This window comes from Anomalospiza imberbis, chromosome 8 (genome assembly GCF_031753505.1).
Source record: "Anomalospiza imberbis isolate Cuckoo-Finch-1a 21T00152 chromosome 8, ASM3175350v1, whole genome shotgun sequence".
Lineage (NCBI taxonomy): Eukaryota > Metazoa > Chordata > Aves > Passeriformes > Viduidae > Anomalospiza > Anomalospiza imberbis.
This window is the reverse complement of record NC_089688.1, coordinates 27,725,907-27,751,994: the sequence shown is the minus strand read 5'-3', so window position 1 is coordinate 27,751,994 and position 26,088 is coordinate 27,725,907. Positions and strand designations below refer to the sequence as shown.

General features: G+C 42.9%; 1 protein-coding gene across 20 annotated transcripts in view; it reads left to right on the top strand.

The window, feature by feature from the left end:
- ABLIM1 (actin binding LIM protein 1) overlaps positions 1 to 26,088 on the top strand; it is a 189,811-nt gene that overhangs the window by 107,981 nt on the left and 55,742 nt on the right. For all 20 annotated transcript variants that reach the window (XM_068198155.1, XM_068198147.1, XM_068198154.1 and 17 more), the window contains 2 exons: positions 11,065 to 11,191; positions 12,352 to 12,445. In XM_068198155.1, coding sequence (XP_068054256.1) covers positions 11,065 to 11,191; positions 12,352 to 12,445 — 221 coding nt within the window. The remainder of the gene's footprint in view (positions 1 to 11,064; positions 11,192 to 12,351; positions 12,446 to 26,088) is intronic.

The window sequence follows — 26,088 nt, the reverse complement described above, 5'->3', positions numbered from 1 at the left end:
TTCCCCATTATTTCTTTTCAGTGAAAGAGATACTTGTGTCCTATAAATGCCAGTGGTGATATAGTTTGGAAAGGAGCAGAGGGAAGATATTTCAACTTCCCTTTCTTTATAAGAGTCTCTCCTGTGAGTTAAGACCAGAGTTTTCAAACTGACCCACAAAAGTGTTCCATGTGCGTGAATAATCCTTGGTGCAGCTGCTCCCCAGCCAGCCGGCGTCCACGTGGAGATTTCACATCGTGTTTTGTGTGTTCGTCCTTGTCTGTTTTGCACATTATGTTCTGGCTCAAAGAATGTCAGCTCTTTGGGACAAATGCTTTCATGCCTATCAGTACAGAGTCTGCAGGCTTGGATTTGGCCTCACAACTGGGCATCTTTGCTCTATTGTGATAGAAATAAGAAGCTTAATGCTTAATGAACCTGTGGGAAAAAGGTGTCTTTGCTAATTATTCAATAGCCTTATCTCTTTGAAAAAGATGCAGGCAGTAAAGTTGCCAGTAAATAACTGAAACGTCCAACAAGGGTCTGGTAATACTGAAGTAAAGAAGAGCCAACATACCATACCTGCTGAAGGAGGAGGAGGTGGGAGGGAAAAAATAGGAGTCATCTTTTGCCTCACTACCCAGAAAGTGGCAGGAAAGTGAGCTTGTGTTTGAAACAACAGAGCATCAAAATGGAGAAGCAAATGTACTTTGCAGTCCTCCTTTAAAGGCTCTTTAGTTCTTAATGCAGTCCTATAGTCAGGAATAACTGTTCTTTCATTAGATAAAAATATGATTGCTGCCAAAAGTAATGTCAGAGCTGATGCATAAGCATCACAAACTTCTCCTTTAGAAATTAACTAAAATGGACGCAAAATTCCTTTTAATCATAGTTCTTGGGGAAAGTCTGCAGCTTGGATTTGTAACTCCATAGAGAATTTAAAAGTGCAGGGGAAAGTTGTCTGACTGTTGCTAAGCAAGAGATCTGCAGTGATTTTAAAAGGTGTTGAGCAACATCCAACACATGATTTTGAGCTTATTCTTAGGAAATATTCTCCAATTTTCCACTGTGTCAAAGCTACACAGGTACTTGGCACAGATGGAGATGGGCCTTGTGTGAGACACTGAGCACACTTGTGTTAAGGAATATTCACCCACAATATCCATAACTTCAGTGGGGGCCCTGGGGAGCTTAGAGAGGCTCAACAGTTCTGGTTGTGAACATGCATTTTTAAATGTTTAAAATTCTGAGCCTTAAGATTTAATATATTTTATGTGCTGTAACACAAAATTTTTCTCATTTCATTCTTGGCTTGTCTGTTTACATAAGCAGAAGCACTCCCATGTCTCTGTGGCATTCGAGCCCGTGTTTGGCTACTGGAGATTCAGTTGAGGGTTTGGGGAACTTGACAGAAGGGGCACACATTGTCCCATATCTCTTTTTTTTTTTCTGTTTACCATAGAATAAAAGCATACTATGGATGTCACTGGTGATTGATTTCAAACACCGATTTAAATCATTGATTTTAATCATGGTTTGTTCAATAACCCAGGAAATCTTGATTAGACTGACTGATTGTAACCTTGGATTACATTTAGATTTTTAATTATAAAATACTAATTGATAAACATGAGGGTACTTAATATCTGTACACATCTACTTAAACTAATATAGCTCTGCATAAAGTCATCATATTATTTAACACTGTATTTTCCCCTAACAACTATTTTTGCTAATGAGTTGTCAAACTCATATCTGAATGAAAGTTGAAATTTTACTTAGAATGCATAAAGTATCTCTGGATATTTTTTACTTTAAAAAATTTGCTAGACACATGAAGTCTGTAAATGCATTAAAATATATTTCAGCTTTGGAATTTATATTTTTCAACACTCTGTAGCTTATAAAAGTATTTACTTTGGATCACCACGACCTTAAAAATTTTGAAAGTGGCACATCTTGTATACCCTAATTTTGCTTATAAATAGGAAAAGTTAAGCAAGTTTTTTCCCTGTGTTTTCAGATCCCACTTTTAACTTTGATTTAATGAAAACTTTAAATTCAGATATTAAATGAAATATTTTATTTTTAAAATGTCATTCTGTTTAATTCTCCATTTCTTTAGTCTGAATTTGATTGTAATAACCTTGCAGGGCAGCTACATTTATGACTTAATACAGCATACAGTGGGTCTAAAATTTTACCCCATCCCCCCTTTTAATAATAAAAGAAGCAAATTAACGTTCATGACATGATAAAAGTTCAAGAAATTATGCAAACCCAAGGAGAGTTCCTTTCTGGCAAAAGCCATTAGATTGTGCCTAAGAATATGCAATTCTTTTAATGACACTGGCCAATTTGTATTATTGTTTCAAGATGATTTATTCTTCTGAAGAATGCTTGCCATTTTTGAAGCATGTTCATAATTTGAATTACTTTCCAGGATTAATTTTCTTTCACTTTATAGCCTCACTCAGAAAAATGGGGAAATTACTCAAGTAGCCTCCATTTGCACAGCTATTTCCTAGTTTATAAGGACTGATATTTTAATGCTGTTTGATAAATTGTGTTCAGTCCTTCTCTGGAGGTGTAGAAGCTTTGTTAGAAACTTCTGGGTGATAGAGCAGCAACTGTATTTAAAATATAGTTGTGGCAGGGCAGGAAGTTTCTGATTTGTGAGTTTTCTGTCAGAAAATTCCTTTCAAAAAAATAACTGTTCTTCAGGAAGATGTTTGCAGTCTGGTTTCCCCATTTCTTTTGGATGCTTTATTGTTACAGTAAATTGGACAGTACTAAATATGTGTCAGTTCTTACTTGCCTGTGTGTAACCCCATCTTGAACTTGGAAATCAGAACACGTTCATGTCCTTAGGTTTTACTGGAGGAGTGTTACTCCAAAGCTAATTCCAAAGGAAGTTCTGGGGGAGGTGCAAGGAATTCCTCAGTAAATGGGTGTTGCATGAGGAGGGATCACTGGCTTGGAGAACACAACTATAGAGGAGATCCCCAGGGACAGGAGTATCTGGGAATTGTCATGTTCAGAAAGCCTGCCAGGTAGTAAGTCAGGAATCAGAGGTCACTTCAAAAGAATGTGAAAAGTGAATTAGCTGTTAGCTAGACCTTAGTTTGCCACGTGTTATACGGACATAAAAACCTTCCTAAAGGTTGTCATAAGTTTCATTCCTATTTTGGGGCGTTTGCACCTGTTGGAGTTGCTTGTTTTCCAAGAGCAACAGCTGAAAATTATCCAAAATAGTCTGCAAATGAAGAGACACAATGTGCTATCATGAACTGGGTATTAAACAATGAAGCTCTGAGATAATGGTGCAGTTCCCTTGGGGCACCATGAGTGAGAGTTGTGGCTCTGAATTCGGCTGGAGCTACCCGAGTACCAAAATGTGGTAAAAGAAATGATGGGATAAAAGACTGACCTCAGCTTATATGTACCTGGCCCTGGTTTATCCTTTAGAGTAGTTTTACAGGTGGGGCTCTAGGGGTGCTGAGATGGGAAGAAACCAAAAAACTTTATCTTTCTTTTACAGGACAATTTAAAACTCTTCTCTTTCATTGTGTATAGCATGTTTGCTCTTTCTTCCTCCTCCTGTTTCATCCACCCTATTATTCTCCGTTCAGATGCCTGTGTGAAAGATTGGGTTGAAGAAGGAACTGGGATTGATGCAGTGGAAAAAGGTTAACTTGGTGATCCAATTTTTCACGAACAGTTGGCTGGAGTAATGTGTCAGAAGGTCATTTGGTTTGGTCTCCTTCGGGAATGAGGAGTAGAAAGATGCGGAGATAAGGAATTGTCTTTCTCTGTTAAACACTTAAATCAATACAGACCCAACTGGGGGTGGGGAAGAGCATTCAACCTTCTGAATCACTCCAAATTAAATCAGGTGATGAAACAGCAATTTACAGTAATCACAGAATCATTTAGGAAAAGATCTCTGAGCTCACTGAGTCCAGCTTATGCCCCAGTACCAGACCACGACACTGAGTGACACATCCAGGCTTTCCTTAAACAGCTCCAGGGATGGTGATCCAGCACCTCCTCAGGCAGTGCATTCCAGTGTTTAATCCCACTTTCTCTGAGGAAATTCTTCCTAATGTCCAACATAAACCTACCCTGGTGCAATTTAGATAATGAATAAAGATATTAAACAGGACTGAGCCCCATACTGGCCCCTGGGGGACAGCATTAGTCTGATGATACATCCAAGATGTACAACAACATGTTTCTTAAAAAGACAAGTCAGTGTTGGGCACTCAGATGGTTCCAGGCACTTGTGCTGCAAGGAAAGAATGCTAGTTCATGCCATTGGGATTTCTTTCCCTATTTAATCAACTAAAATAGTTTTATTTTCTCTAACTACTTGTTTTGAAAATACCAGTTTTTCCCAGCTTGCCATTTATAATAAACTGTCAAAGCTATACTGCACTTCCCATGGGAAATTTATTTCCCTCCATTGTATGCGCTTAGCCTCTTATTGTTAGATTTCAGGAGTACAAGGCTGCCTATGTGGGTTTGTTTTGCCTTCAGCAAAAGGGCAATAGTGAATTTGTTCTGACAAACATTTCCCATTCTTGCAGTGGCAAAGAGAAGGGGTTTGGCAGCAGATTTCCTGAGTTACATGCTCAGATTCAAATCCGGCATGTAAAATTCCCAATATTGTATGTCCCTTCTCTGACTTCCAGAACTTACCACAGCCTCAGTGACCAAATGGTTCTGCTTTAAACTTTGAAAACCTTTGTCATGCTGTGAACATAGTGAGTTTGTATTTTTAGCTTTGACAGAAATATCTTGAAGATCTGGAAAAGCCTGCGTGACTTCATCAAACCTTTCCATTTTAAAGCAAGGCTTTAGAAGGCGTTGCCTGATCTGTTGTTAAAGGGTGACTGAGAAAAAATTGTGGTCTCCCCACCTCTATGAGAAATTGTAATTGCACAACCTTCAAATTGCCACAGAAGAATTACTGGGATATAAGTTGCTTTTCAAGGTGACTAAGAGCTATTTATACTTAGAGATTTCTTGACCTTGACTCCAATAATAATATTTGCCTCTTTCATCACTTCCAAATCACTGGCTCTTTAGGTCCAGCTATATTTGACAATGTATTTCTGTGTAAGTTCAATGAAAACTTATTGTTTCTTCTAAGTATTAAAATAATAACAAAAATCCCCCCCCAATTCTTCCTTGCTTTTCCTGTTTCAGAACAGAAGCCTGCTGGTGCTGTCTTTGTAAAGCTCATGTAACAATGTTTTATACAAGGAGTGTAATAAGAGTACAAAATACCTGTGACCTGGGGGGTTGTGATAGCTTCAGACTTTATCTGTTAGATATGTGCTTCTGATGGCCATCAGGATTGAAACAAACTCTTTGGTGACTTAATTAAATCAGACTGCTATTAGCTTTGTTCACAGAGCTGACCCTGCATGAAGCAGAGTTGGTGTAATCATTCACATGACTTTGCATATCCCTCTTTATTAGGACAAAAGCACATAGAGATGGTTTCTCCTTCAAAAATCATATGGGATGAGCAGAGAATGTGGGATAAAGATATATTTGCTATTATGGGAGTGAGTAAAGTCCTACTCTGTGTGCTGAGGGTTAATCCCAGAGCTGTATCAGCTCTGAGCTCACCTGTGCACTATTGGCTGAGAGCAGGGGAGGGAGGCAAAGGCAGAAAATCCACTGCTTAATTTAGACAGTGACAAATGGCTTGCTGTGCAGGATGCTTCACTCCTGGATGTCTGGGGTGGTGCAGATGCTAAAAAGGGAAACACATTTTCTCATATATTTACAAGCAAGGTGTCATGGCTGGCAGCTCAGCCTGACCTGTGTCTTTTAGTGGGGCTGCTAAAGGTGGTGGGAGAGTAGATGCCTAAATCATGTATTATATTATAGTGACGTGCCCTGTCCCCCCACTTTCCCATGCTTTTGGGCTGGCCGACTCCAAAGCACAGTTCTTTTGTCCAGGCATTTTCTTTTGTACCCAGACATGTCAGATATGACATACATCTAAGTGCATCTGGGAGCTGTACTGCTCACCCTGCATTTTAACTGGCGCTCTGCGCTGTCCGCCTCCTCCTCTTTGTTATCTTGGCACTGCTGGATGTGTGGTGTGCAAGGAAGGGCAGTAAGGAAGAATCCAGGTGATATGGCAAAAAGAAAATGCAAGAAAGCTCAGATTCAAGGGGTGCAGTCAGTTAGACCCAGGTATGAAACCAGAGAGCACCATGGTGTGAACCATTGTACACAAATTCGGGAAGGATTGTCAGGTTTTTCAGTCTGCTCTGGCATATGCTTGTGGACCACTATTCTTTACCTCACAGCCCTTTTATTTGCAGCATGTACTAGTTATAGGTTAGACAGATACAGATTGTGCTTAATGTGGTACTGAGATCCTGCCTGCATATGCTGATGACATTCAGCCAAGGGCTTAAATGTGCCTCATGCAGGCCTGAGATCATAATGGCTTTTATTTGTAGAATTTGGATGAACAAATGGTCTTTTCTTAGCCCAGCCCAGCCCTATTCACTTTCTATTTTAGGAGATAATGATAATTGCAAGCTTTTTATGTATATACCCAACAGTTTTGTCAGAATTAAAATCAGATTTATTTAAAAGCCATCTCAGCCTAATACAGCAGTACTGGGCTATTAGTTTACTTTGCTTCTAGACATTCAATGTGTCTGTTGTACTAGCAGAATGGAAATGATGTTAATTTCCTTTTGCAAAACACTTCAAGGAACCCAGAAAGAGTGTAGATGTCATTGGTGCTATAGAATAATAAAAGGATGCTGCCAACCCCAGGTATTAAACATGAGAACAATGCTAAGTCTGGTGCTCAGACTTACTGTGACTTTGGCTTACAAAGAAGCAATTAAACAGTCAGAGGTACTCCATGGATCCCTACTTCCCCCATGTATCTGGTTTTGGCATCAATAAAGATGCTGGACTAGGTAGACCTTTTGTGTAAGGCAGTTTCTCTATTCCCACTGCCTCTGAAATTAAGTGTTTTAAAAATCTCTTTATTGATTCGATTTCTGAGAAATTTCAGCTTCATGGAAATTTCAGCTTCACTGAAGCTCCCCAGACAAAAATGAAAACAGCATGGAAAATACAGCAGATTTTTTGAGGGAAAATAGCAGGGAATGCATCACAGTGTGCCAGGCCCCAGGTTGGCTGTGGAAGCTGGCACACCAGGAGGAAGCAGTAGTGCTAGGGAGCTGAGGAATGGATGCTGCTTTAAAACTGTAGTTCAGCAGCCACTGGGACTGCGGACGGATCTCATTTGTTCTCAAAGTCATGTTGCATCGTTTCAGATTTAGCTTAAGGAAATGAGGGCTGGAAGGGACCTCAAGAGATGATGTAGTATCCTCCCCAAACCAAAGGCGAGATCAGCATGCCAAAGCCACTCTGACACGTGTTTGTCCCTTCCTCAGCCCTGTGCTGGAAATTCCAGAGCCTCCCTTGGTGACCCGTTCCAGCCTTTGCTGTCATCACAGACTGGCATGGAGCCTTCAGCTGTCATGGCAGAGCAGAGGGATACATTACATGGTGTCACTCCTTGTCATTTCATGATTTCAGCTTGTAACATATGTCCTCTAGAGCAAAGTCCTGGTATTAGGACATCTCAGGGCTGCTTTTCAAGTCCAAGTTGTGTCAAAAGTCTGTGACTCGCATTTTGTCACAAGATACCACCGTGCTTAGTCCCCCTCCTCTCCTTTTTTAGGGGATTTGAGAAGAAGAAGAATGCTGATAGGAAGAGGGACATGCAGTGGTGGATTCCTGGATAGCAGGAATGTGCAGCACATATTTGGGGTTCTTTTGGCCCGTTATCCAACAAACAGAAGCCATGCCCTTTAGACAAAAGGACTGACTCTGCTCTCGTTATCGGTTGTGATAATAAACTTGGACTTGCCCTTTTGCAAGGCATGGTGTTGCCTGGGCTTAATCCCATGAGGAGATGAAAGTTTTTGGGCTCAGTCAGCTTGAGTGTTGGAGCCAGGGTGATAGTTTCCCTGCTGCCTGGGCTTTAACAGCGCACATTGCTCAGTTCTGTTTGTCTCCATTTGTTGTGATTTGTTCATGTTTCAGACATTCACCAAAGGAACACCAAGTCTGGGGATAGTAATATCTGGAAAATCTTTTGTTCCAGGCTGTCTCTGTGGCTTCCATGAGTGCCTCAGTGGATGGGCATTCCCTTTCCATTTCACTGGGCTTCCAGGCCCTCCCCTCCCTCAGCCCTTCTGTCCCCTGAGGCTGGGCACGGAGCACAACCCTTGCAGTTCAGTGCTGTCTGCCACATCAGTCTCTTCAGATCTTACCATGTGCTGGACTGCCCCTTAACAGGAAATCTTTTTGAGTATTTTATGTTTGAAGGGAGAGGAATGGAAGCTTGGGGCTCAGCTATAGATGTCTGATATAACATGAGATATTGTGGCACCCCTGGGACAGAGTGCTCCTGGCTTCTGATTCCCTTTCTGCCATCAGGGTCCTCCAGGATTGATTGCAGTGAAAAGTGACTACCAGCCAAGTACCAAAACTCCTGAGCCAGAGTCCTTTTGCCAGTTAGAAACCAGGAGAACTATGGCTTCCCATAGCTGCAGGTGGATGGCAACATGCCCTCCCTGCAGCCCCCACCGCAGTGACAGGGCTGTCAGCCTGCAGGAGGGTGTGTGCCCTGGAGGAGGTGTGTGTCCTGGAGGAGGTGTGTGCCCTGGAGGAGGGTGTGTGTCCTGCAGGAAGGTGTGTGTCCTGCAGGAGGGTGTGTGTCCTGCAGGAGGGTGTGTGTCCTGCAGGAAGGTGTGTGTCCTGGAGGAGGTGTGTGCCCTGGAGGAGGTGTGTGTCCTGCAGGAGGGTGTGTGTCCTGCAGGAGGTGTGTGTCCTGGAGGAGGTGTGTGCCCTGCAGGAAGGTGTGTGTCCTGGAGGAGGTGTGTGTCCTGCAGGAGGGTGTGTGTCCTGCAGGAGGTGTGTGTCCTGGAGGAGGTGTGTGCCCTGCAGGAAGGTGTGTGTCCTGGAGGAAGGTGTGTGTCCTGGAGGAGGTGTGTGCCCTGCAGGAAGGTGTGTGTCCTGGAGGAAGGTGTGTGTCCTGCAGGAGGTGTGTGTCCTGCAGGAGGGTGTGTGCCCTGCAGGAGGGTGTGTGTCCTGGAGGAAGGTGTGTGTCCTGGAGGAAGGTGTGTGTCCTGCAGGAGGGTGTGTGTCCTGCAGGAAGGTGTGTGTCCTGGAGGAGGTGTGTGTCCTGGAGGAGGTGTGTGTCCTGGAGGAGGTGTGTGTCCTGCAGGAGGGTGTGTGTCCTGGAGGAGGTGTGTGTCCTGGAGGAGGGTGTGTGTCCTGGATGCTGTCCCTGCAGGCAGGTCTGTTCCCTGGAGGCTGTCCCTGCAGGCAGGTCTGTTCCCTGGATGCTGTCCCTGCAGGCAGGTGTGTGTCCTGGATGCTGTCCCTGCAGGCAGGTGTGTGTCCTGGATGCTGTCCCTGCAGGAGGTGTGTGTCCTGGAGGAGGTGTGTGCCCTGCAGGAAGGTGTGTGTCCTGGAGGAAGGTGTGTGTCCTGCAGGAGGTGTGTGCCCTGCAGGAGGGTGTGTGTCCTGCAGGAGGGTGTGTGCCCTGGAGGAGGTGTGTGTCCTGCAGGAGGTGTGTGTCCTGGAGGAAGGTGTGTGTCCTGCAGGAGGGTGTGTGCCCTGGAGGAGGTGTGTGTCCTGCAGGAAGGTGTGTGCCCTGGAGGAGGTGTGTGTCCTGCAGGAGGGTGTGTGTCCTGCAGGAGGTGTGTGTCCTGGAGGAGGTGTGTGTCCTGCAGGAGGGTGTGTGCCCTGCAGGAGGGTGTGTGTCCTGGAGGAAGGTGTGTGTCCTGGAGGAAGGTGTGTGTCCTGCAGGAGGGTGTGTGTCCTGGAGGAGGTGTGTGTCCTGGAGGAGGGTGTGTGTCCTGGATGCTGTCCCTGCAGGCAGGTCTGTTCCCTGGAGGCTGTCCCTGCAGGCAGGTCTGTTCCCTGGATGCTGTCCCTGCAGGCAGGTCTGTTCCCTGGAGGCTGTCCCTGCAGGCAGGTGTGTGTCCTGGATGCTGTCCCTGCAGGCAGGTGTGTGTCCTGGATGCTGTCCCTGCAGGCAGGTGTGTGTCCTGGATGCTGTCCCTGCAGGCAGGTCTGTTCCCTGGATGCTGTCCCTGCAGGCAGGTCTGTTCCCTGGATGCTGTCCCTGCAGGCAGGTGTGTGTCCTGGTTGCTGTCCCTGCAGGCAGGTCTGTTCCCTGGATGCTGTCCCTGCAGGCAGGTCTGTTCCCTGGATGCTGTCCCTGCAGGCAGGTGTGTGTCCTGGTTGCTGTCCCTGCAGGCAGGTCTGTTCCCTGGATGCTGTCCCTGCAGGCAGGTCTGTTCCCTGGATGCTGTCCCTGCAGGCAGGTGTGTGTCCTGGGTGCTGTCCCTGCAGGCAGGTGTGTGTCCTGGATGCTGTCCCTGCAGGCAGGTGTGTGTCCTGGATGCTGTCCCTGCAGGCAGGTGTGTGTCCTGGGTGCTGTCCCTGCAGGCAGGTCTGTTCCCTGGATGCTGTCCCTGCAGGCAGGTCTGTTCCCTGGATGCTGTCCCTGCAGGCAGGTGTGTGTCCTGGATGCTGTCCCTGCAGGCAGGTGTGTGTCCTGCTCCCTGTGCCACACGCGGGGCTCTGCTGCCACCCAACGGGGACAGGACGAGTCCCGGCGCTGCTCGCTCAGCTCCCTGCAAGCTCTCAGGGCGTTGCTAAAGCAAAACCACGGACACTGCTTGCTGTAGAAGACAGGAACTTTCCGCACTGAGGACTTTCTCGCAGCTTGTTCCTGACAGAATCTGAAGTTTGTTCAGAGCTTGCCAGGTGGTCTTTGAATCATAAACAGCATGAGAAGCAGAAGTTCTTTCCCTCTTCCACTGAGAATGTCTGCAATGAGAAAGAGCGAGTCTTTGTGCAGGACCCGGGAAGGGTTTAAGGAAAGGAAGATGTACCTTTGCACTGCTGTGCAGTTCATGCCTGTGGCTACCACATGCTGTGACCGGCGGGCAGTTAATTAAGGTTAATGAACCGAGTAGCTGACAACAAATGCGTCTTTTTGCTTGTTTGCAGATTGTGCTGGCTGTGGAAGAGACATCAAAAATGGACAAGCATTGCTAGCCCTGGATAAGCAGTGGCACCTGGGATGCTTTAAGTGCAAGGCCTGTGGGAAGGTCCTAACTGGGGAATACATCAGCAAGTGAGTAATCTCTGTCTGCTTCTCTTCTGAGCTCATGGCACAGTTTTAGCTGCTAGCAGAGAAGAACTTGCAGCAAAAATTCACATCTGGAGGTCCTGCTTTGACCACCTTTTCATATACAACAAAATCTTTGTTCCCACTGAGAGCTGAGCTGGGAAAGTGGACTGCAAAGTGCAACTGAAAGCTCATGTTTAATGACACCAGTCTATATTTAATACCAGTCTGAAAGAGGTGTAATTCCACATTCCCACAGAGAATTAGGTGGTTTGTTGCACATGTTTTCTGTAGTCGCCAGATAAAGCATTGTGTCGTTTTGCTTTCCAGCATGTGATTTTGAGGAGAAAAAGCAGGAATTTGTCCATTTCTTACCTTTGCCAGATAATAGAGTAAATGTGATGGTGTGATTGACCTGACATTGTATTTCTCATCTTCATATAAGAAACTAATGAAGAGAGTTTTGAGTGGAAGAAGGTGTAGAGGAAGAGAATAGGGAAATGATAAAAGAGAGGAAATGAAGATACAGTTTCTTTTTCCCCCTTCAAGCATATAGCAAAGAGAAAAAATAAGGAAACAATGTACATTTCACAAACCTGTCATTCGGGTGTGTATAATATTTATAAGAAGTAGCATCTGTAATTTCTCAAAAAAAAATCTGGTGCCTGAGAAATGCTCCTAGGCTGACTAGTGTTTCCACTTTTACTGTGTGTTCCTTGTTCACACTAAAATACTACATTACCTTACACTTAAAAGTAACTGCTTATAGTCTTGCAGCCTACCAAAGGTTTTTTTTTTTTTCCCCTGAAGTGTACAAAAACTGTCTGCATGTGATAGACTGTGATTTCCTCTAACCCCAGAGACAGTTACACTGATTCCCTGGAACTGCACCACCTGTAGGTGTAGAGAGTCTGCTCTAAAGGAGGTTTGCTTCAGCAGTTTGTCCTGGATGCCCTTTCTTGATGGAAATTTAAGGAATAATTCTAAGAGGCATAAGTGAGAATATTATTTTTGTTTCTTGTACTACAAAGTGTTTCCCTTGAACTCTCCCCATTTACCTGGGTCTGTGTGTAGGAGTTCCAAACTGAAGACAAATGAAGAGAGTAAGTCATGCTGTAGCCTGTTTAATAAGAAGTGGTTTGTAATTTCTGAATTTTCTTTTTCAGAGATGGTGCTCCTTACTGTGAAAAGGACTACCAAGTTCTTTTTGGAGTCAAGTGTGAAGCATGTCACCAGTTCATTACTGGGAAAGTCCTAGAGGTAGGTGTTTTGTGAGCTAGAGTTTATGAGGAATTGAGCCACCCATTATGTTCTCACATAACTGCAGAGAATACAAAAATTCTCATAGAAAGGCTTGCTGCTGATTCTAGAACAAAGTTGCTGATTTTCAGAATTATTTTCAGTGTTTTAGTGTTGCAGTCATCAGGAAAAGTCTGTGATATAGAATTAATTGTACTAGTTTCTATGGATCTGTGGTTTCTGTTTTTCTCTCTTCATGGTGATCTGCAAAGCACATTGCACTGCTTATTCCCTGTCAGATTTGATATATTTACAGAAGTAATTTAGGTACTGGAATCACTTTTGGTAACCATAAGTTTGTCAGAACTTGCCATGTGAGATTTACACATGATCTGAATGATGCTGAGAAGGTGAGAGGGAGAAATGTGCTGGAGAGGTAAATTATGTGCTCATAAATGAGAAGGCAGAAACCATCTGAATAATCTCCTTTGCTGACTCTTATCTGGAGTCCTCAACGTCCTCATTGAAACCAGTAAAATCTTTTTAGAGATGTCAGCACCAACCTCCATCTCTCATGGCTCTGGTAAGTCCCCTTTGAGCTGGAATCCTTGAACTATGCTTGGATTCCTGTGTCATGACTGAATTGTTTAAGGGGCCAAAACACAAAGGACCTTCATTGTCACTGAGATATGAGAAACAAAACTCTTGTCCCTGCAGGAAACTGTGCTCAGTGGAAAGAACTTAAGCTTTGAGCTCAGGTCAGGAGCTGGAGTGTATGTTTTTGAGCAAATAACTGAGAATAAACCTGAAAGTGTCACAAAAAATAATAACAGCTGGAAGCTGCAAGTGAAAGTGTGATACAGGTTCCCTTCTTTGTGTCCCACCTACTACACATATAAGACTGTGTCAGCCCTATTGGAACAAGTTTCAGGTTTGACATAAAATGCTATGGTGGTTTTTGTTGTGGAGGTTTCTCTGGTTCAGCATTCAGAATATGAACCAGTCACCATGAGGGACTCAGAGCTTGTGTGGACACCCTGAGCATTTGGAAGGATGCACTGGAAGGATGCACAGCTCTTTCATTAGCCAGATTCTCAGCCTGCCTCCTTTGAAATGTGTATCTAATTCCTTTGGAGACCTGCACAGATAATTGCTGAGAGCAGCCTGGGTTTTCCCCTGAGTAGGAAAGCTGTGTCTCTGGCTTTCTTCTTCTGGCCTGCCACCATCTGCTTATCTGTTCCTGTCTACTGATGAGTTTTTGCAATTTAGCATTGTGTATTGGAAACACCGTAGTTGCAATGCTGTGCAGGAAGCACTTCAAGAGAAAAGTAATTGGATTTGTGAGATTGGGAAACATAAGATAATTCTGAAATTGTTTTAGGTGTATGTGACAGTTGCTCTCACCTATGAGCAATGCAACCTATTCACATGAAAATAACAAAAGAAAGGGTTACTGGAGTCTGTGGAGGGCTGGGAAGGAATAAACTATTTATATCTGGAGCATTTTATGAAGTAGCTGTGAATATAGCAAGGTTGCACTCATGTTACTCTTCCTAGCATCAGTGAGGAGGAACCTAACTGTTTGAGGGGTCATGAGCTGTATCCCATCAGAACTGGATAAACTGAGACTAAGGAAAGATTAGTTCAATTGACAGGGAACTTGGCTGTCCATCAGAATTTAAGCTAACATCCAGGGATGTATCCCAGAACCTTGGTGCTCATTTTGGCCCCAAAGTGAGTTTCTCACTTCATAGTTCTTATTCTTCTATGGCTATTTATTATCAGAAGATGAGACAGCATTTGCTGCAGAATAGAAGCATGTCCAAACTCTTGCAAGGGCATCCCTCTTCTAAGAGTCAAAATCAGATAAAAAAGATAAAGTTTTTCTATTTAACCTGGCCCCTGCAGTATCAGACTTTTCTGATGAATTAGAAACAGAGCTTTTGAATGCAGTATCAAACTTTTCTGATGAATTAGAAACAGAGCTTTTGAATGATCTTATCAATAATGGAAACATTAAGCGTGCTCAGATCTGGTTAGGTCTAGAAATTTTACTTGAGTATTTGTGGCTCTCACTGGTTATCAGAGACACAACCCAAAATACTGCAGCAGAGGGCAGCAGTGATTCTTAGCACAAAACTGAGACCAAACTCCTCAACGACCTCTAGAAGTTGTGTTGCTCTGACTGCTGTCTGTAAGGTGTAGGCTGGCCAAGTCGTTAGAAATTTTCACCAAAAAAATTAGCATTGAGTAGCCAGGAAGGCCATTCAGACACTGACTTAACTGAATTGCAGTGTGTATTAGCAGTTTGGATAGTCCATGATTAAAGTTCTCCTAGCATCATCTGGGAATGCAGATGCAGGACAGACATTCAGACACTCTGCGTCTTTTAAGTGGTGCTGGAAAAGTCTGGAAGATACAGGTGAGCAGCTACTGTTCAACAACCAGAGCAGTTTATCACAACTGTGGGCTTGTTTCGTGGCTCCTCACTGTCAGAGATGCACAAAGTTCCAAAGGGGCAGTACTAAATGCTGCCTCTAAATATGACTCAAGGAACTAATAAGTCAAAAGCTAGCATGAGAAAATCATGTGTCAGCACGTGCGTCCCCTTGGGCAGCAGAGGTCGTCTAAAGGATGGGGTCAGAGCATGACATAAATCCTCTGGTAATGACGGAGATGAGATGGGAAGCAGCCACAGGAGATAATTCACAGAACAGGAAGCCGCAGTTCAGAGAGGGCTGCAGACCTGTTTGAGGCAGGACAAATAACAGACTCCTTATCCTGTACTGGAAATCACCCACAACCTTTCAGTTTACCTGAAGTTTTAACTTAGATGAAGCTTGAGATCCTCACAGGAGGATTACTGTCTTCCCTCTTTGTTTTCTTTGGCAATGTTTCTTTGGGAAATTTCGGTATTTTTGATGATTTATATCATGTGGGTTGTCTCTTGTTCTGCTGTTTCCCCCTTGAGAAGAAAACCATATTCTTGGTGTGAAGTAGCACCCTTACAGGAATTCCTTACAGGAATTGTCTAGGTAGAGGTTATGTCTGTCCAGCCCAAATTATGCCTACTAACATGCAGTCAGAAAAAAACCCAAACCGCTTCGTATTTTGCCTTTGTTAATAAAAATGATTGTATCAAATGTCCTGTAGTAAATATAGTGATCGGTACATTTCATTTTATTTGTCAATAAAATAATTCATTGTCAGAAGCAGAGTATGCTATCTCATCATCTTCATGCAAAGAAATTATTAGAAGTGGTTGAAGGGAATTATGTGGTACATTGTGTACAAACACTTCCCTCTAATGGATCAGAAGTGATTAGCAGCAAGCCATTTTGGTACTGCATTATTTTCTGCTTATTCTTATTACATCCAGGGCAGTCTGTAGAAAAACTGAAGGGAGATGAAAACATGGAAGTTAGCTTTGGGTTCATAGAGGCTGGTGCTGTCTATTTTAGCCATACAAGTCTGTTTCACTTATTTATTTATTTTTATTTAAAGAGAAGTTGAGATTCTTTGCAACATTTCAGACTTGCATCTCCTGCTTGTTTTGTCCCTCAGTATGGCTTTAGCACCTCTGAGAAAGACAGATTTTTCAGTCTCCTACAATGAACACCCAGCAAGAGAGACAGCCACTCCTCATGTGGACCTAAGAGTCTTCATCTCAGAGACAGCAATGCTGTGCCCCTGGAGCACCCTCAAAAAACCCATGAGAAAAGCCAAGGTTTGGGTTCAGACTGAGATTCAAGGACAGACTCCCTCCAGCCCCTTGGTAGAGGTGATCCCTTTGCTCAGTTAAGAAATGCATTAGGAGAAAGACAGGACTTATTTTACTAATATCCACAAATCCATGGAAGAATGCTCTTTTTTTCTAGGCCATAGATGTAACAACTTTCACTAGCCATGGAAATATGCAGGAAAAATACCATGTGCATTTAAGTCAGCTCAGATATTTCTGATGTATTATTTGGCACATTGCTTTCTGTGACAAATGCTCACAGATGACAGATGAGTGCATGCCAACACAATAAATGTGGTAAATGTCCAATATGAAATATTGTCCAATATGAAATAGATATTGCAACTTTCTTGAGCATACTGAATACTTTAATGCTTGAGTGTTTCAGGAAATGTTGTCAAGGCAACAGAGATCAGTGCTCTTCCTTGGATTTCTCTAGCAGAAAGGAATCTTTAGTTATGAAAAATTACTCTTTTCCCATTAACTCTTGTAAAAATGTTTTTAGCAGGCAGTAACAGCATAGTGAGAGTGAGGAGTTCTACACAGACTTCCCACTGAGCAATGGTTTTCATAGCTTCAGGGCTTGCCTCTTGAAAGATGCCTGTCTTATCCTAAACCTGCAAATTTCTGTGCAGCTCCACAAATGTGAGTAAACTTCACCATGTATTTAGCCATTTGAAATATGTTGACCTAAATGGTTTTTGTCTAATGTGTTTTTCATACACAGTATAACTGCTACTCCAGGGCTTAATTCAAAATATGTTAAATCATTGAGAAGCTTCCAACTGACTTCAGAGAATGATGGATCATCCATGTATTCCATTTTTGCTTATCTAAAATGTCTTACAACACTTCTAAGCAGTATTCTTTTAGCTCTGCAAAAGAAGACATGAGGGCAGAAAAAGGTGGATATTTTGCATGAAATTGTACTAAAAGACTAAGATTGAAATTTTTACAATTTTCACCTTTTCCTGCTGTAGCTGATATGAACAGGGTTTAATCTCATGATTTAGAGGTATATATATCTGCTCTCAAGTGCCTTAACCATCTTGCTACTCCACACATTTATTTTTATAATGCTTTTTGCTTAATATTAATTGGCAAAAAAAAAAAAAAGATATTGTGTGATTTCTCCTGTGCATAGCTCTAGTTCCTGCTCGAGGGGCTGCTGCCTGCCCTGAGTTTGCTTCCTGTGCACTGTTGAATCTTGCACCCCACCTTGTAAGCAGTGGCACAGTGCCCTTTTCACAGATGGACCTGAAAAGTTTCCAGGCCACCAGAAGGTTCCCTTGATTTCAGACTGCAAGGTCAGGTCAAGTTCTAAATACGTTTGTGATATTGTAATTTATGCTGAGCTGATCCTGATTTTAAAGAGGAGTAGTAGTTTAAGATGTGGTACTTCACATGAATGAAGTTTAGTGCTTCATTATATACTGTTACTTAAATTGCCAGAATTTTCAGATGTCTCATGAGTGCTGTAACTAATTCTGAAACATGTCAATTCTGACACACCTTGACTTCTGAAGTTAGAAGGAAATAACACTAATTATGCGAGGGGAAAAACAAACAAACTATGAAAGCTGCTACATTTGTCTAAGAAAATTGTATCTGTATTTAAGAGGCAAAGATTGTGACCCAGAAGAGCCTCTAAGTTTCTTCAGATGATGTTTTCAGAGCTAGATTTAGAAACCTGTGCTGTGAGGCTTTCATAGAAGTTTCTGCTGATTCTTTAGACGTGAATGTGTCTGTTCTAAATACTAAATAAATAATCAAATACATATAATCACAGAACAACCTTGCTGGTTCCCATACGAGCTGTAAATGAATTATTTGAACAGTGCCTGTCTATGCTGTCCAAGTGTTGCCTCCTGCAAACACTCCCCCATGTCAGCAGCTCTGCTCATGTGAGCATTAGCATTCAGATGCTTCAGTTGATTGACTTTCAGACACCCAGCAGACTGCATGTTTAACTAATCTATTCTAAGGAGACTTAGGCTCATAGCTCATGTGAAAACACCACCCTTCTCTGAAAGATCCATGGACGAAGTTTAGTTAGGTACTTCAGCACAGTCAGGTATCTGGTCCTATGTTCTTAAAACACTTTCTAGATTGAGGAGCCACGTAGAGAATCTCTTAAACAGATTTATTTCAATTCTATTCAGAAATGTTACATGAAAAAGTAGCATATATTCTTCTGCCAAATATAGTATTTAGCAAGGCTGTTTTCCTAATAAAAATAATGCAGGAAGTGTCACAAAATTTAATTTACTGGATTTTAATGTTGCAACCTGTACTGGTAATGCAGGTTGATGTGAAGTAAGAGTTCAAACACATTTATAAATGAAGCAATTGATGAACCGACCAGAGACTGATGGTAGGATGGATCCAAACAGGTTTGGTGGTATATTAAAGTTGTGGAAAAATAATATCCCTGAAGAATGCACTACCATTCTGTTTTCATAGCATTAGGTATCTTCTGCTTTAGGTGTCTTACAGGCTTGGGAGAGACTTTGCTCTCAACCAGAATCTCCCAGTCACTGCTGTGATCTATACACACCAAAATAATCCAGGGGAAAGGCCACAGAGTGTATGAGAGGCAGCAGTAGAGTTTGGTGTATGATTTGTTAGTTCTGTGATTTGCTTTGTTTGTGTTTAATTTCACTGCCTTTAGAATAAAGGAGAAAACATGACTGTGTTGCTTGAACGTCCCAGTTAAATGCTAACAAAAGCAGAAGCACATGCTGTGGGCATTTGCCCTCTTGGGTGTGTACAGCAGAGAACAAGATCTTTTTTGATTATGGAAAATACCTGGGAGAGATCAGATAGGGTCAGAGCACAGAGGCTCATTGAAAACTCATCCAGTGTTCCTGGAGTGTGCCTGAAGCATGATCTCACTCCAAAATGTGCAAACAGGATAAAGGGATTCAGGTACCAGTGTGGGAAGTGGCCCCAGCACAGGGCTGCATCAGTCTGCATCGGGCTAGAATACAACCTCAGTGAAACTCTGTTTGTAACAGAACTAGGCTAAAACCAGGAGGCTGCCTAAGTTCTTCAGAAGCTGTGGAAGTAATATTTAATAACTTCCAGAGGAGGAGACTGCCGAGTTCATACTCAGCAGATGCCTCTCCCCAAGGGAAAAATGTTCTGAGTTGTGTCGACATCAAACAGTGACACACAAAAGTGGTGACGGACGGTCCTGCCCCTGCCGGGGTCGGTGTGCTTTTCCTTCGGCACAGTGGGATGGCCGAGCTGCAGCCCGGGTGGGATTTGTGTGCAGGGAGGGTGGTTTGGTGGGTTTGCTGGGTTTCATGTGCAGGGAGGGCTGTCTGCTGGGTTTGCTGGGTTTGCTGGGTTTGATATGCAGGGAGGGCTCTCTGCTGGGTTTGCTGGGTTTGGTGGGTTTGATATGCAGGGAGGGCTCTCTGCTGGGTTTGCTGAGTTTGGTGGGTTTGGTGGGTTTGATGTGCAGGGAGGGCTCTCTGCTGGGTTTGCTGAGTTTGGTGGGTTTGGTGGGTTTGATGTGCAGGGAGGGCTCTCTGCTGGGTTTGCCGAGTTTGGTGGGTTTGGTGGGTTTGATGTGCAGGGAGGGCTCTCTGCTGGGTTTGCTGGGTTTGATGTGCGGGGAGGGCTCTCTGCTGGGTTTGCTGGGTTTGGTGGGTTTGATATGCAGGGAGGGCTCTCTGCTGGGTTTGGTGGGTTTGATGTGCAGGGAGGGCTGTCTGCTGGGTTTGGTGGGTTTGATGTGCAGGGATGGCTCTCTGCTGGGTTTGCTGGGTTTGGTGGGTTTGATGTGCAGGGAGGGCTCTCTGCTGGGTTTGGTGGGTTTGATGTGCAGGGAGGGCTCTCTGCTGGGTTTGCTGGGTTTGATGTGCAGGGAGGGCTCTCCCTGGTTTGGTGGGTTTGATGTGCAGGGAGGGCTCTCCCTGGTTTGGTGGGTTTGATGTGCAGGGAGGGCTCTCTGCTGGGTTTGGTGGGTTTGATGTGCAGGGAGGGCTCTCTGCTGGGTTTGGTGGGTGTGTGCAGGAGGAGGAGGAGGAGGAGGAGGAGAGCGGCTCCGGGCTGGGTGCAGCTCCAGGCTGAGCAGAAGCAGCAGCACTGCGCTGTGCTCCTGCCTGAGCCCCAAGGGAGCTGAGGGGGACATGGACCTGGACTGAGGAACCCCTCTCGGAAGGTAAACAAACCCCTTGCTGTGAAACCAGAGCTGAACTGGAAAGGGGCACGGCTTTCCTGGGGGAGGGCAGGGGGGCGCAGCTTTGTGATGGGACTGATGGCTTGCCAGGGGGATCATAATGGGTACTTGTACTTTTGTTCCTGTGCACCAGAAGGAATGTTTTTTTAAAGGCTGTGTATAATTGTGTGGTTTAGATAAAGAGAGTGCGGCTGCACATGTTTTTAAACTGCCAGGAAGAGAGGAGAATGGCACAGAGCTTGGGCTGTTCCTGATTGCAGCTGATTGCTGCTGTGTGGAGGAGCAGGACGATTCTCTACCTTAAATAATTCTTGATAGAGTTTCTTGGCTCTTTTGATTGCTTTGGAGATTTTTTTTATATAGAAATAAGATTAGCATTTGTTTCTAGTTTCTCTGTGTTTTTACTGAGAAATGTGTTTTATCACTTAATGTGGAACCGCTGATTTTTTTTTTCTTAATGTGGGTTTGTTTGGATAAAAGCAGGGAAATGAAAAGTTTAATAATAACTCAAAATATGGGTGAATGGTTCAAACAGGTTGCCTATGAAGCTGAGTAGCAGCATACATTTAACTTGATTTAGAATACCCTTCCCTGATGAAAAATAAATACCCTGCTGTAATTACTGAAAACACCACACCAGGCACAAGATCAAAAATCTAGAATAAATATACCTGTAGAAAAATAATATCAGTTACTTGATGTAAATATCTTTCTAACAGGATTTTAGTGGTCCTCCCCCCAATCAAAGATTGAATTTGGCAGAAGGGGTATGTGTAGTTGGGAAGGACTTGATTTATAAGTATCTAAAGTTGACAGAGCTCTAACAGAAGTTCAGTTGCTATGGCAGCATAATCACAAGGCATTAACTTCTCAGCAGTGGTTTGGAAACCATGCTTCAGTCAGTTTGAACATCAATAGGAAGGGGAGGAATGTTAAGAGGATGTAAAGATGGTGAATAATAAGAGCAGGTTGTAACAAGTAATTTGAAAAAATAACCAATTAAAGCTTCCTTATTGCCACAAAGGGATTTGTGAAATCTCTCAGGTGCTTATAAAATTATGGCTTATCTTTATAAATTGCTTTTGTGAGCACAGTGTTGCTGATTAGGATCTATATATCCTGGCAAAGCATCTTTACCATCTACCTTGTTGATTTAGTTAAATATTCTCTAGTGTGTTTCCTGTACTAAATATTACTAAAAAACTTAAGTAGACTGGTCAAAATTCTTTACAATTACATTTCAGTAGAGGCATTTATTTGAGCACTAAGTTTCTTGCCACCACTAACAGCCTTTGTGACAAATACCCACTGCATGTATTCCAGTAACATGGAACAGACAAATAAGTAGCTTTTTCATGTCTTGGAGGTGCCCAGAACAAAGAGCAGCTTTTAGCAGAAGAGCAACTTACCTGGATGAGTGTGTCATTTGTGTTAGCTAACTGAGTTAAGAATTCCATTGCTTGGTTGTACTGCAGAACACATCTTGTTCTCTGGGAGAGACCCCTTTAGGGAAAACATAATACTCTATTTTTGTTTTGTGGCCCCCATTGCTTCTTCTGTCCGTCTTTTAAACCTTTGCATTGTGCTGGTACTACCTGCTAAAATCACCCACAAGAGATATGAAATGAATCATGATCCCTGCACCAAAGTGTTTAGACTGAACCCGAAGTTCCTCCAGTGTCACAGTCCCACTGGCAATTGGGATGTGGTGCCAGGGGGATGTGGCTGTGCTCTCTGCAGCAATGTGAAATTATTTCAGTTGCTTTTTGTTTCTCCTGGACTGAGATCACAATGAAAAATTGATTAAGTGGTGAAATATTTTTTGCAGGATTCTGATGTTTTATTTTTAATTCCTGCTTTAAGTCTTCCTATCAGGGAAAAGTTTACGACTGACTTCTAGAAGACTAGGGTAGAACTTACACCTATCTCCCATAAAAAAAAATTGTTGGGAAGAATGCAGCAATAACGTGTTTGAAATCTTGAGAAGTGGAGAAGAGCCTGTTGAGGCAAGTCTGTAGCTGTCACCTGCTTGTAGGAGGCTCCATCCGGGTGTTGTGCTCAGCATTCACTTCATGAGGACTCAGCCACCTCTCTTGTCTGCTTTGTCAGGGTGTTTTCCTGAGGGGGGAAAAAAAAGTTAAGAAAAACAAATACTAACCCAAAAGATATGTTGGGAATCTCTAAGGACGTTGAAGACCACAGCATTAACACCTGTCTTTATTGAGCAGGTGGTTTTATGGATGAAGAAATGGGAGTATTTTATGGGTGATTAAATGTTTGAAATGACCACCTGAAGTACAAGATGGGTAGATTTTAATTATATGCTTATGCTATATTAGAAGATCATACAGCTTTAAAAGCTATTTGGATAGATATCTGGGATGTGTGACATTTATTAAAAGCCTTTTTCTATTTAAGAGGGAAAATAACAACCAGTAAGAGATGCATCCTTTCATCACCAGCAATGCAGATACTCTGGCATTTAAACTGTCTGTGAAACTGGTTTGGGAATTTTTGTGATTTGCAGAGGTCAAGGAAATAACTCCTTTAAATACTTCAAGTTAAAATATTAAGAAATTGACTTTTACATGTAGGATTTGGAGAGAGAGATATTTGTTATGCATAAAGATGGATTTGCTGTTGCTTAGTGTTCTGTAAAGCAATTGCATCTTCACTGGAAACTTTTTTCCTAGGAGTGATGAGAGTGAAAACTGAGGCAGTAAGAAACTTCGAGCAGATTTATCTCACCATCATGCTTGAACTAATGCTGTTGAGGCAAAATCATGGAGATGCTGTAGTCAGTTGAAGATCAAATGGCAGCAAATGTTGTTAGATACCCCTTTTTGCTTTATGTCCATCAGCTCTTTCCTGTTCATCACTACAGTAATTTGTGGGAATAGTTTTTCTGTGGTAAATAGAAGTCTTGATTTTCATATGAAGCTGAAGTAAACAAGATAGGGAGTAAAATCCCTACTGTGTTTTGGCTCCAGCATGCATACTCTGGATATTCCTGCCAGCAAGGATTCAAAAATGTACTTGTATAGTTTTGCAGCTGTAATTGGAAATCATGTGTATCAGCAGTTAGAAGACTGACAAATAGAAAAAAAAAAAAAGGACTTCTGCCAAAAAGAAAAGGCTCTGCTTCTAGCACAGTACATGTTGGTGGTCTGACATTTATTCAAAGTTATCCTTTTTGAAAAAGAGTCAACTATTTCTCTGCATTAACTATCCACTGGTTACCCTGATGTCCTTTCTTATTTCCATTTTAAATTTAGTGTAAGATTAACACTTTGGCCAGAATTACAAAACAGGGATTCCTGAGAAATGTCTGGATGTAGTCAAATACAGGCTCATAACTGATATGAATGATTGTGGAGTGACTGGGAAGAAAAATATTAGAAGTAAATTTGTCCTTTCCCTAGGCTGTCGTCTGTTGTTTGTTGTGACCTCTTGCTCTCAGAGATTTCCAAAGGTAGTAGGTAGCATTGCAGCTAATCAAGGATAAAACCCCATTCTTTAGACTTTTTAAAGCATTATCAGATCAGACTGGTTGCAATAGGATCAGTTTCTTACCAGAGCAGGCTCTAGTCACTAATAGAAAAAAATATTCCCTGCTTAATTCCCACACAAGATGCTTCCATGTCAGAACAATCCTTCAGTCTCCAGTGGTACAAACTGCCATAAATTGCATGTTGCTTGTCTACTTTGTTTCTCACAGGCTACTTTTGTTTTATATTCTCTGGTTGTTTTCTGTGGATGTACTGAGCCTGACATCATGCTTAGTCGCTTACTCCCGGCCTTTGGCCCTTGCACCTCTTGTTTCTCTGTTGTTTTTGGGACACTCCCTGTGAAGTGAAAGCAGATATCAGAATGGAGCCCAGGCTTTGCTGAATCACATGCCAAAGCTTGCATCGTTCCTCAATCAGCCTTCTGACAGACAACAGGAAAGGCAGCTCTGTGGGAGATGAACAAGAAAATTGGCTACACCTAGGTCTAGTGGTGTCCAGGGCTGGTTTCCTGAGAATTTTTCTCAGCCTGGTTCTGCTGGAAACATTAATTTTGGTCCTGGGTGAGTTGCTTAAACTCCCAAGCTCTCACTTTATTCACCAGTCAGAAGGTGGTTTGCACTTGCCCACTGAACAGTTAACATGAGTTTTTCCTCGAGCTCTTCTTCCAGCCTTCCCCAGGGCACAGAGCCCTGCCACAGTGCTGAGATCTCAGGGTCAGTAGCAGTTTTGGAGCTGGTGCAGCTCACCCAACCCCAGAACTTCTCCTGGCCTTGCACTTGAGCTGTCTCAGTGAGCCACAAGTCAGATCAGCCAAAGTTTCATTCTAGCTGGAAAGGCCCCTGCTATGGCAGGGATTTAGCTGTTTAGCCAAGACAGGTCTCAGTGAACTGATTAAACTCTTGGAAATTTTTCCGGTGTGACCTGTGCTCCCTAGGAGCTGCCTGATGCATTTGTAAGATCTTCTCTCTATGAAATGCCCGTTGGAATGGATTTTAAGGTCAGAAGCACTGCTAAAGTCATCTTGCTTGACCTTCTCTTTTCAAAATCAGATCTTTTCCCTAGAAACCAAATGAAAGCTTATCCTTTGGGAAATTACCCAGTCATGAAAACTGCAGAACAATTGCAAGGCAAAAAACTTCCCTCATGCTGCTTAAATTACCTTTGCTTTTTAGAAACTTCACTTTGTTTTGAGGTTAAATTGGTCTAATTCCAGCTTTTTGATGCCACAGAGTTTTCAGTGGGATTGAAAAGCTCCCGCTCTTTCCTGCTATTCCAACCTTCCTCTGCTTTTAATCGTGTGTCATTGTGATCATTGTCCCCTCTGAAGCCTTTATCTGAGCAATGATTTGACTCTGAGTCCTTCAGGATCACAGCTGAAGGCTCACCCTGTGTTGATGGTTCTCCACTGAATTCCCTTCTGCAAATCCTCGTGGACGGACCCACCGGTGTTACACATTTTTATCTGCTTTTCCTTTATATTCTTTGTATACAATAAATGATCAGAAGAGCAGGCCATTTCAGGTTGCTGTGACAGCCTTTATTGGGAGATTTTAATGATGTTCCCCAGCTGCCTGTGTCAGTTGCTGTTGCCCAGACCATGGCTCAGTCTCACAGGGCCTTGCCTTCTCGATTTGCAGGTATTTTACATCAGTCTGTTAGAACATACTTGGTTGGTTTAGATGGCTTAAACAAGCATTGCCTGTGAGTCACCAGCAGGTTTACCAGGGGAGGTTTTGTATTCTTGCCTTGGCCAGTGGTACCTCATGCTGTGGGTTGAAGGAAGTAATCTCTGAGGTATCTGGCTCAGCAGAGCCTCCCCTGCTATCAGAGCCATCTGTCTGAGAAATGCCTTGCTACACTTTCCCTAAGCCTCTTTGAGTTCAAATTATTCAGGTCTTGAATAATTTGTAAATCTTGATTTGTTAAAAACACTGTTTAAAAAAATCTTGCTCAATAAACAGTATCAAACAGGAAATTGGCATTGTCAAATTCAGACCCTAAAGATACACATTCTGAATACTCCTGCCTTTTCTATGTCATTTTTCATCATTTTTCATCTACAGCACACAAGAGAATGTTGCCTGATCTGTTTGTGGTTTTTTCACATCATGTTGTAATAAAGATTTTTATTATCTTTAAACACACTGTTCCTAGTTATTTCTTTGGTAAATTTATCTTTCGTATTAGTAATATTTATTTCTAATTTAATTACTTAGTCATTGCC